Source organism: Stegastes partitus, unplaced genomic scaffold (genome assembly GCF_000690725.1).
Source record: "Stegastes partitus isolate 25-593 unplaced genomic scaffold, Stegastes_partitus-1.0.2 Scaffold932, whole genome shotgun sequence".
Lineage (NCBI taxonomy): Eukaryota > Metazoa > Chordata > Actinopteri > Pomacentridae > Stegastes > Stegastes partitus.
This window is the reverse complement of record NW_007578663.1, coordinates 132,523-143,819: the sequence shown is the minus strand read 5'-3', so window position 1 is coordinate 143,819 and position 11,297 is coordinate 132,523. Positions and strand designations below refer to the sequence as shown.

At 43.7% G+C, this 11,297-nt stretch overlaps 1 protein-coding gene across 4 annotated transcripts in view; it reads left to right on the top strand.

Moving 5' to 3' along the window:
- LOC103366337 (transcription factor COE3-like) overlaps positions 1–11,297 on the top strand; it is a 193,816-nt gene that overhangs the window by 176,226 nt on the left and 6,293 nt on the right. For all 4 annotated transcript variants that reach the window (XR_520662.1, XM_008294036.1, XM_008294037.1 and 1 more), the window contains exons 12-14: positions 1,228–1,293; positions 1,816–1,990; positions 7,962–8,147. Coding sequence is in view for 3 of the 4 variants with exons in the window: in XM_008294036.1 (XP_008292258.1) it covers positions 1,228–1,293; positions 1,816–1,990; positions 7,962–8,147 (427 nt within the window). In the remaining variant the exon portion in view is untranslated. The remainder of the gene's footprint in view (positions 1–1,227; positions 1,294–1,815; positions 1,991–7,961; positions 8,148–11,297) is intronic.

Below are 11,297 nucleotides of genomic sequence, written 5' to 3'. Positions count from 1 at the left end.
TTTGTGCTAAGCTAGGCTAACCATTTACCTCTGCTTTCAGTCTTTGTGCTAAGCTAGGCTAACCATGCCTCTTTTCACAAAATAAAACCAATGTGTGTGTGTTTGAGGAAGCACACACACTCTGGACATTGTTGTATTTCTGTGTGTTGGATTGTTTCCTGTGTGTGCGTGTGTGTGTGTGCGCGTGCGTGCATGTGTGTGTGTGTGTGTGTGTGTGTTGGACCGTGTTCTGTGAGGTCAGCGGTTGTCGTGGGAAACAGACCCAGTGTGTCGCTGCCAGCTGACGGAGCTCTCTGATTGGCTGCTCTGTTCAGCTTTGGGTTTCTCTGTGAAACACTCCAAGGCTGCGATCGGCTGCTCCACACCAACACTGATCACAATAATCAGCGAGCTGATGAATAATATGATGAAGCTCAGCCTCCCTCTGAGCTGTAATACCTCAGGGAGCTCCAGCAGAGGCCTCCACCTCCCTGTCATCATCTTCATCACCCTCCTCCTCCTCCTCCTCTTCCCTCTGCTGTCTTTCAGAGAACAAACCTTCATTCACAATCTGTCTGTTGGTTCGACACACTTCTTTTATCTCTTTACTTCCATTTTTTTTTGCTCATTTCATCATTTCTTTCCTTCTTTCCTTCTTTTCTTCTACCTTCTACTTACCTTTCTTTCATTCCTTAGCTTTCCTTCCTTCCACCGACCTTCTTTCTTTTTCCTTTTTAATTCTTTCTTTCTTCCTTCTTTAGTCCTTTTTTCCTCTCCTTCCTTAACCCTCCTTCTTTCCTTTCTTTCCTTCTGTCCTGCCTTTCCTTTTATCCTTCCCATTCCTTCTTTCAATTCTTCCTCCCCCTTTCTTTCTCTCTATCTTCCTTTTCCTTCCTTCCTTCCTCCTCTCCTTTATGTCTTTATTCCCTACTTCTTTCTTTCTTTCTCTCTATCTTCCCTGTCCTTCCTTCCTTCCTTGATTCCTTCCTTCCTTGATTCCTTCCTTCCTTCCTTCCTTCCTTCCTTCCTTCCTTCCTTCCCATCCTGCAGGATAAACCCCTGATGTCACTCTGCAGTATTCATGAAGAGATGGATGTGTGTCTGTAATAACACAGAATAAGTAATAGTTGGTGATTCTCTGGCGTTAGGTTCACACAGTGCAGCTGGAGCGTCACTGAGGAGGGCTGTTGGTGTTTCCAGTAGTGTTTTGTACCTGAATCCTAACGCTTCCTTTCCGTCTGCTCTCAGGAGGTTCTGCTGAAGCGAGCAGCCGACCTGGTGGAAGCTCTGTATGGGATGCCTCACAACAACCAGGTGAGGATGCTGTTGGCATCAGTACAAAGGCAGAACCTCTCCTGCTCTGACGACTACACGGTGAATGTCAGGACAGAAAAGCTCCCCAGTAATCAGAGTCATTCAGTATAAAATCAACCAAACATGAATACATTTCTCAGCTGATTCTTTATCTTCAGAAACTTTAGTATATTTAATGAAGCAGAGTTTTACGTTCATCCTGAGAATGTCATGTGTCTATCTGAGGAAGTTCTGAGGCTCAGAAATGATGGAAAACGTCCATTAAAGTGATCAATCTGGACCGTCTGTGGACTTCAAGGACCTGGAACTCTGGAATATTCACAGTCTGAAGTTAGAACTCTGCTTCAATAAATAAAGTTACTGAATTCTTTGATAAGGAATCAACTGATTCTGGGGTCAGGATGCTTTTTAGTGGATTAAATCTGCAGCAGAGGTGACAGATGTGAAGTTAGCTCCACCCAAAAAGACATCACATTCATGGTAAACATCACTCTGACCCATTCTGTGGTTCTGTCGGATCAGGAGATCATCCTGAAGCGAGCGGCCGACCTCACCGAGGCTCTCTACAGCGTCCCTCGCAGCCACAACCAGCTGCCGTCGCTCACCGGCTCGGCCGCCCATTCGGGGATGATGGGAGTGAACTCGTTCAGCAGCCAGCTCGCCGTCAACATCTCCGAGGCCTCGCAGGCGGACCAAGGTGAGAACCACCCGTGATCCTGTGCAGTGTCCCAACAGATCAAAGAGCCCAGAACTTGGGCTGCTCTGGGCTCATTTAGCCTCACAAACCAGGCACCAGGAGAAACTTTAAACTGCAATATTCAAAAGGTCAGAAACTAAACTGTTTCAAAGGTCTGAAAATCCTCATGAGCCAAAGTTTCAGTGTCATTTAGGAAACAAGGCTCCATAGTTTTTAGATAAACTGAAATGATCAGGATTTAAATATCGTAAATATTCTTCGACTCCATCTGCTCATCAAGTGGCCCCGCCCAGGGACCCGGACCTCAGTTTGAGAAGCTGCAGCAGGTTTTAATGGAGACGAGTGCAAATAATCTCACCGCCCTGAAACACTGTTTATTTATAATAAAAACAGCTGAATAAGATTTAAGCAGCCAGAGTCCATTTAGGTTGTTGCAGATTAAGACGAGTGCTGAATTTGACGTCTGTGTTTTTGTGCTGCTTCATGTTTACCACGGAGTCCAAGAATAAACGTCTGACTAGAGTTCTTTAATGTCACATATTTGTAGCTGCATTTGTCTGATGCAGACGTCGACTTGCGTTAAAGAGCAACTCGTTAATGTGACAACAAAAAAGTGCAATAATGTGCATATTTAATGACTTTTATTTATGAATTACACGTTTCTGAAAACAAATTTAATTCTTTATTCCTGACAGTTTGGTGAAGACCTTTTGAACATTTTGCAAATCTTCTTGAAAACTCGATAAACAGGTTTCTGAACTCTTAGGGTTATAAATGTGTTCTCAAGGCGCCGCTACAGCTCACCTGGTTGAGCCGGCGTCCCACCTGCCGGTGCTACAGTCAGCTCATGAACCTTTGTTTGCCACGTTCTTCTCCCCCATTGTCCTCTCTCTCTCTCTGGCAACTGTACTATTGAATAAAGGCCAAAAAAATAACTTAAAAAAAACAAAGAAATGTGGTCTTAGTCTTTTAGAAAAACAGGTTTTTATTTTTCTCAAATCAGGAGGAAACAATGCATTTGTCTGGGACTATTTTCAGCGGCGGACTGATCCATGTTCGGTGCTCGATTCTCAAAAAACTGCAGTAGCTGTTTAAAATCTGTTTTTATCAATTACAAGAACAGCAGCAGTTCATACTGACATGTCATTCTCCATGTTTATCTTGTATAACAATTCATGTGTCTCTTGTTGGGGACTATTTTCTGTGGCGGACTGATCCACGCTGAGCACTGCAGCAGTCGGTGTGTGTGCAGCAAGTCAGGACGGAGCTCGGTGTGTGCTCGCTGATGTGTTTTTAATCGTTTCTGGAACAGAACAGACACATCGCTGCGCTCTGAGGCCGGTTCGCAGATGAGATTACTTTCCTTTCAGCGCTCCGGTTCTGCTTCTGTCACGGACGCTCGGGGAAACGTGCAGCTCGTGAACACGCGTCGACGGGAAGCAGATCGAGCTGCTTTAACTCCCCGGACGCCTCCAGCCCAAACCCAGAACCTCCACCGGCTGCTTTTCCCATCGGCCTGCAGCGAACACCTTTCAGGAATCCATGAGGTCATGGGAAAGCAGGCAGCTGAAAATTCATAACCGTGTAGTTTATGTGCTCGGAAACATTACACCGAGGACGTGATGGCTGTCCTCCTGTTGTTCCGGACTAGAAAATGTCTCCTTGTGCCCCTCACAATTACCTGCCATGATTAAAACATTAATAAAAACAGCGGCTCCTGAGCCCAGGCCTGATCAGGAGGACGGGGCGGCTAATTTACGGCGCTAATTCACAGCGGCTCGGCCTGCTGCAGGATTCTTCCTCGACTTCCTCCCTCTGCAGAGTTTACAGGCCTTCAAGGGCCAATAGACGCCCAGAATACTCCGACAGTCTTGTGTTTTTTAATATTTGACTCACTTGAACTCCAGTCTTAACCCTGCAGCTGCTGCTTCGTTCCCGTTTCTACATGATTGTATGGATTCTTTACCTTCAGTTATTTACGACCCAAAACTAAGTTCTGGAAAATATTTTGTCTGAATTTGGACAATTTCATGTTTTCCTGTCAAGCCTTTTTAAGGGTTCACGATCTCCAGAACGACTCAAATGTGACGTAAAATGAAAAATGAGTGGTCCTTGAAAATGGAGGAAAGTGCAAAATAACCCAATACTGGTGGTGTTGTGGCTCCACAAAGTTCTTGTAAGTGTATATATATATATATGGATGCATCCATATTTCCTACAAAAAACTGTCTGTGTTTAACATTTCACCAACTTCTGAGGCATCGGTTCAATTCAATGTGGGCCAAACATGATGAGACAAGGTTCCAGTGTTCAGATTTTTAATTTGTCCGTTTTGCCGTGAAACTGAGACAAACTGCTGCAGATTCAACTCTGCTATAAATATAAACCCTACGTTATGAGAACTCCTGTTTTCCTGCAAAAAAACAAAATGAAAACGACGTAATGTGATGGTTACACGCAGAAGTGCATTTCCTTCACCGCAGGAGAAATAATTGGAGATGTTTTCTCACATGTTTGACTTCTGGGTCTTGTAATTTAGACTTAGTACGTCATTGTTAGGACGTCCGAATCTGTAATTACAAAGTCCAGAAGTTATAGTTGTTTGTACAAACCCAAGAAGAGAAGAAGGATTTACAGTCTGGACAACACGACTCAACGGGACGCAGGAGGAGGAGAGATGGTCCAGTTCTGAACAAACATGTCAGAGTTAAAGCTTTAACACAAAGAGTTGAGGATCCCAGAAGATGTGAGGGTTTCTCAGGTGGAATCACAACATCTAGAAAAGAGAACGACTTCTCCATCAAAGTCCACAAACAAAATAAAGACAGACAAGACAGCAAATCAGAAACACAACTTTGAAAGGGTTCAAATACACAAGATAAAGAACGACATACAAAAAAGGAGCTCAAACACAAGAAAGAGCTCAAACTGAGCGCACAGCAGAATACATAAGATGTAAAATGTGTAAACATCATTTGAAATATGCAAGAAAGAGCATAAATACAAAATAGAGCACAGAAAGAGCTCAAACATGGGAAAAAATAGCTTAGTATAAATATGCAAGAACCAGGTTAAAAAGTACACAGAAGAGTTCAAATATGCAGGAAAGGGTTAAACGAAATAGCCCAATTCTGAAATACACAAGAAAAAAACGCTTTATCACACGAGCGTGAGTTAAATTATACAAGAAAGAGCTCAAATGTGTAAAAGTTAAAATACAAAACTACATGAAAACAGAGGTTCAGATGCACAAGAAAAGGTTAGAAATGCAAGAAAGAGATTAAATGTGCAAAAAGGAGTTCAAAGATTTCAAGACTCAGGAAAAATATGTGAGAAAGCACAAAAGAAAAAGAGCAAAAGTCAAAATATAGAAGGACAAAGCCTCAATACGTTCACGAGTTAAAGTTCCAAATAGAATGAACGAGTCAGGAAACATCTCTTGTCCTTCTGACACCGAGAAGCAAAGAAAACTCTGTTTGTTCGGGCAGTCGGCCATCTTCAGACCTGTTTAAAGGAAACAAACGTGGACCTGCGGGGAGTTCCTCTGAGTCTGACAGTTTACTGAAACCAAACTGTCAACCAGCTAATCAGCTCGCAGCGAGACTCTGAACACATGTTTCCAGTTGAGGCGGCTGCGAGGCTGAAGGATGTGAGTTCTTCCCACGTCACTGCTGCTGCCGCTGAGCTCCAGCAGCAGCACGCTGACGCCGAGCTGCAGCGCTCCTCCACATGTGTTTCCCATCGCCGGCCTCCTCCATCATCCTGCTGGGAATTCCCACACCAGGAAGTTTGGGGGGAGGCCGCGATGTGCTGCTTGGCGCTCCTCGGCCCGGCTCGGCCCAGAGTCGGTGGGAACCAGGCCGCCTCGGGAAGGAGTCAGAGGTCAGGCGGAGCGCTGCGGGGAACGTCGGTGTTCGATGCATTTAATGCGATGAGGGTTGATCAGAGGGAGTGAGGGGGGGAGGGGGGAGGTGAGACGGGCGCGATGATGTCACTGCTGAGGTCACAGCGAGGAGGAAACACAGAGAGCTGCTCCAACATTTAACATCTGACATCAGTCTGACTCGGTTATCCAGAGGTTTCATTCCACATGTTTATAATGTCCAAGCAGATACAGATCTGAAGAACCAACACACCAGAGCTCAGGTCTGAATGTTGTTGATTCATGTCCAGCAACCTTCAACTAATTATGCATTTTGTAAGAAAAAACAAAATCTTAATCTTATCACTTAAAAATTTGCTCCTGCATTGATCAGATTCTCTAAAAAAAAAAAAAACCTTCCTGAAGTAACTCAGCTGTGACCAACAGTCACATGATCATAATTCAAACAGTCGAGCTGCAGGCAGTGTTCACACAAAGCCGAACCACATCCTAATCAGTCAATTCAGTTTTATTTGTATAGCACATATTTACAACAGGTCATCTCATAGCGCTTAACAAAGGCAGAAACACCCAACAGTCCAAAACATTTGGATTCTCTATAAGCTTCAGCAGTCCGCCACAGTGGGAAGGAACCAAAAACCCCCACAGGGGCAAAAAACAAACCTCCGACAGAACCAGGCTCAGGGAGGGACGGCCATCTGCCTCCACCTGTTGGGTGGATGTAGGAGGAATTATAAAATTAAGTGTACAGTTAAACAAGTTCTTAGACGTTATTGTCCTTTTGTTCCTCCATTTCAAATGGACCAATGAAATCATGTTTTTACTGTCAGATCAGGTTCGTTTGTAACATGTTTCTAATCAAACACCCGACGTCCTCATCAGGACAAACAACCACATCTCAGCTGAACCACGATGCCTGATTAAAATCACTGTGTCCTATTTAGGGATGTCCCATAGTAGCTTTTTGCTAATATCCAATATGCCAATATTGTCCAACTCTCAATTTCTGATTTGACATCAGCCGGTACAGATACATGTTTGTTCCTGCAGCCACACTTGTTTACACGCTTCACAGTTTCATGTCGTCATCATTTGCACGTCGGTAAATCCAGGCATTATTTTATCGGTTTTCATTAGAGGCAAAAAAAACCAAAAACGATCGCAATATTTACAGATATTACATTTTTATGCCAATATCAGCCCTCGTCCTATTCAAAGAAATGTCTTAACGAAACCGTTTGCAGTCACCAAATTCGATAGAAAACTAAAAGCTCTTTGGCACAGTTTTGAGGCCATTAGTTACTCAGCTGTGACCAGCAGTCACATGACAATTGCAGGTACCGTTTCCACGGAGCAGCATTACCCCGACAACTAAACTGTTCATTTTCTACCAGATGAGGTTTGTTTTTAATGTGTCACAAACACGTTTCATCACATTTCTTTGGCCGTCTTTATATTGCTCTGCTGTCACTCCCTGTCAGCCAGCCAGCCACCTGGTTTGACTCTATATAGTGTATTTCATGACTTTATCACCTGTTTTGTATTTAAAATCCTACAAAATCATGAAGTTATGATCTTAATATGTTGCATAAGTCGTCGCTGAAACGAGTGGAGTAAAAAGAACAATGTTTACCTGTGAGGGAGCACTAACGACTCACAAAACGAAGGGGAGGAGCAACAAACCTCCAATTGAAACCCAAACTCAGGTGTTAATGGCTCCTTCAGGATATCAGTATGTGGAACTCCCAACTAGTCAGTCAGAGCTGATGAAGGTGGAGTGTCTTCAAGGAACTCAAGCAAGTCCAGTTAATCTACCAGAACAACCAGGACCTGGACGACTGAGGATCTTCACAGACAATATTTAGCTGTGAATGTGGAGTTCAAGTATAAAGTGGAACAAAACTTCCTTATGTGTTAAAATATTTGGTAAAACATGAATAAACTGAAGGAGGTGAACTCTGTTTCTTCATTTGTCTGAATATTCATTCATTTTTAGGGAAACCATTGTCTTGGACCGAACTTGTTTTGATGTCGTAAACCTCCAGCTGTGGAGATATTGTGTCTGAATCCGTCCTGTTTGGTCCTCAGGTTATTCCCGTAACTCGAACAGCGTGTCTCCTCGCGGCTACGTTCCAAGCTCCACGCCTCAGCAGTCCAACTACAACACCATCACGTCCACCATGAACGGCTACGGGGCGGCGGGGATGACCAACCTGGGCGTACCTGGATCCCCCAGCTTCCTCAACGGCTCCACCGCCAACTCTGCTTACGCAAGTGAGTGCTCTCAGGAAGTAGATAAGAACCAAACCTCATCCATCTGAGAGGCAGCTAACGGGAGGAGTCCCTCCTGAGCGTCCAAGAGTGGCTGAAATCTGACCAATCAAATCCTCCGAAACACACCTGCGCTGTCCCTCAGGTGTTGGTGAACCTGAAGCACTGAAAGGAGATGAAGTGCGAGTTAAAGAACAGAGGAAGCTTAAATGTCAGAGATAAAGAAATGGTTGTTGTCAGGCGAAGTTGTCGCTCTGCATTCAAAGTTTCAGGTGAAGTGTGTCCACTGAAAGGAGTCGAAGTGGCAGTGGAGGTGCAAGTGATGAAGTTACCGCGGTTAAAGAAAGAAGTGTGAGTTGATGCAGCTGAGTAAATGCTTGGATGTTAGTCATGAAAGACACTGATATCTTTGACGAAGTGTCAGTTGAAGCGTGAGCACTGAAAGGAGTTGAAGCAGCAGTCAAAATACTACAGCTCTCAGTTGGTTAAAATTTAGGCAATAAAGTAGCAGCAGTTGAAGGTTTATTTCTACATTTAGCTTCAGTTTCAGCTAAAATCTTGATACTGACAGAAGTTGAAGTGTGAGTTGACGAGCTGAACATGTAACGCTTAGATATGTGTGACAAAAGAAGTCGACATGCTTGATGTAGTTTATGCATTTGAAGTTTTAGTTAAAAGGGTGTGCACTGAAAGGAGTTGAAGTGACAGTCAAGGTGCAAGTGATGAAGTTACAGTGGTTAAAGAAAGAAGTTAAAGTGTGAGTTGATGCAACTAAGTGTATGCTTAGATGTTAGTCATGAAAGAAACTGATGTCTTTGACGAAGTGTCAGTTGAAGTGTGAGCACTGAAAGGAGTTGAAGTGAAGGTATAAGTGATGATGTTACAGCAGTTAAAGGTTTATCACCACATTTAGCTGAAGTTTCTGGGAACGTCTTGGTAGCGACATAAAAAGAAGTTTGCAGGACGCATAAATGTAATACAGGAAGTTGATATATCCGTTGTAGTTAAAGTGTTAGAGCTGAAAGGAGTTGAAGCGGCAGCCGGGCTTGTGCAGGGCTTGGTAAGGGTTAGAGCCGTCATTCTGTTATTATTTTTAGGATATTTTCAAGATGTTTTATTAATATTTTTGAGTATTTTTTAGATATATATGAACTAAAATGCATTGCTGATCTATGTAGTCTATACCTGATGACAGAACTGGACTTGAAGTGTGTGTTCAGTAGGAAAACTATAACAGATCGACTGCTATGAAATATGAAACAACTAATTTAGTCGTCTTAAGTAGTGTTACTGCAGCAGGACAAACGTCTGCAGGAATGTAAATATCAGAACACGGTGAGACTGACTGATGTGGAGTCGATGCAGCGCTGAGCCATAGTAACAGAGTAACGGTGGAGCTGCAGGAGCTGCTGAGGTGTTCGCTGTTGTTCTTGAAACTTCCCGCTCGGCTCTGATCGAGTTGCCTGGAGTTGAGCTGCAGCTTGGAAGGCGCAGGTGTGTTTTGGAGGCCGGTAAAGTCTAAACTCGCCCGCGGGGAGCGCTCCATTGTTTTGGCTCGTGTTTCAAAGAGCCTCGGCGAGTCTCAGCGAGACTCGTTTAGAGGCGGCGAGCTCGGGCTGCGTCTCCGTGCCAGGTGATGCTGTCGTCCCTGGCGACCAAACAAAAGGTGGGCTCGCATCTCGCCTGGCTGAGCTTCAGCTTCCCGCCGCCGAGGCTCTCAATGTTTGTGTGTCGACTGAACGCCATTGTTCATCTCCTCCCTCCTCCTCTAACAGTCCCCCGTCCATCCTCACCCTCCTCCCTGCCTCCCCCCTCCTCCTCCTCCTCCACTAACCCCACTAACATCCTCACCGCATCCTTCATGCATTCACGCATTCACGCTTTGGGCCGAATCCATTAATATCAGCTGGAAAAACAAGAGCAAGTAGCCCAGAGAGGAAACGTGAGGAGCAGGAAGCAGCGATCCAGGACAGACTGATAGTTGTTGGCACGGAGCGATAAATCACATTTACATTCCCCCGTTTCATTTTACAGTTCCATTTTCAAATGCTGTCCTTGAATCATTTACAGAAACACTGTGGTCCATAAAGTCTGCGCAAGCTCTTAAAGGAGCAACGTTTCAGGACAGATCCTGTCACAGAGCCACATGACTTAGCTTAGCTTAGCACGAACACTGGAAACAAAGGGAAACTGCTAGCATGGGTTCACAGATACACCCGGTGTCACTTCTGAAGCTCGCAGCTCGATATCTGGCATCATGTCTGCACGAACACAGACGTAGAAATCTCAGTTTGTGGTTTGAGGAAGAAACTTTCCATCATATTAGTAAGTTGGTTGTTGGATTTTTTAAGTTCACTTCTGCATCTAGAGGCAGAATCTCATCTCGGGCCTTTTATAATGGAAGTTTGACAAAATAAGAAAACTCCACCTGCTGAAGACGACGATGTTTGACTGAAAGCTCCTGCTGGGCAGTTTAGTGTCGTTTTTAAAAATGCGTTTATTTGTTTTTCATTCGTCATTTCCAGGGTTCAGACTGAATTTATTTGTATTCTCTGTAAATTTTGATTGAAAACACAAAAAAACAACTTACCAAAAAAAGCCAGTTTTCAAAACAAAAGTCAAAAACATAACCACAAACTCAAAGACAACGAAAAAAACTTTCTACATATTTTAACAGTTTTTTATTTTGTATTTGCTACGCGGCCGTTCCAACTTTGGACATTAAGTTATTTGTATTTTTAGTGACTTTTGATACAAAACTCAGTAACTAACTTCTAGTCCAGTTTTCAAAATATAAGGAAAAAATAATGCTAATTTGTCTCTGAACATTTAAGATGAAAAAAACTCTGAAAAATATGCAAATGTGTAAATATCAACAACCAACTTACTTCAAAAACCAAAATGTAACGTTAAAGATTCTCCTGAAAACCGCACAAACGGAGGTTTTTACATTTTTCTTTGTGCGAAGATGATGCGAAACATTGACCTGTGAGCATTAGCGGTGATGCTAGCTGCGTTTATGAGCCATGCTAGCGGTCTCATCATGCTATGCTAAGCTAACACTCACAGACGCCGAGTGTTTCTCCTGAAATGTTGAACGAAGGACGAAAGACGACGGGTTTATGGATTAACAAACCTCAGTATTAGACAACC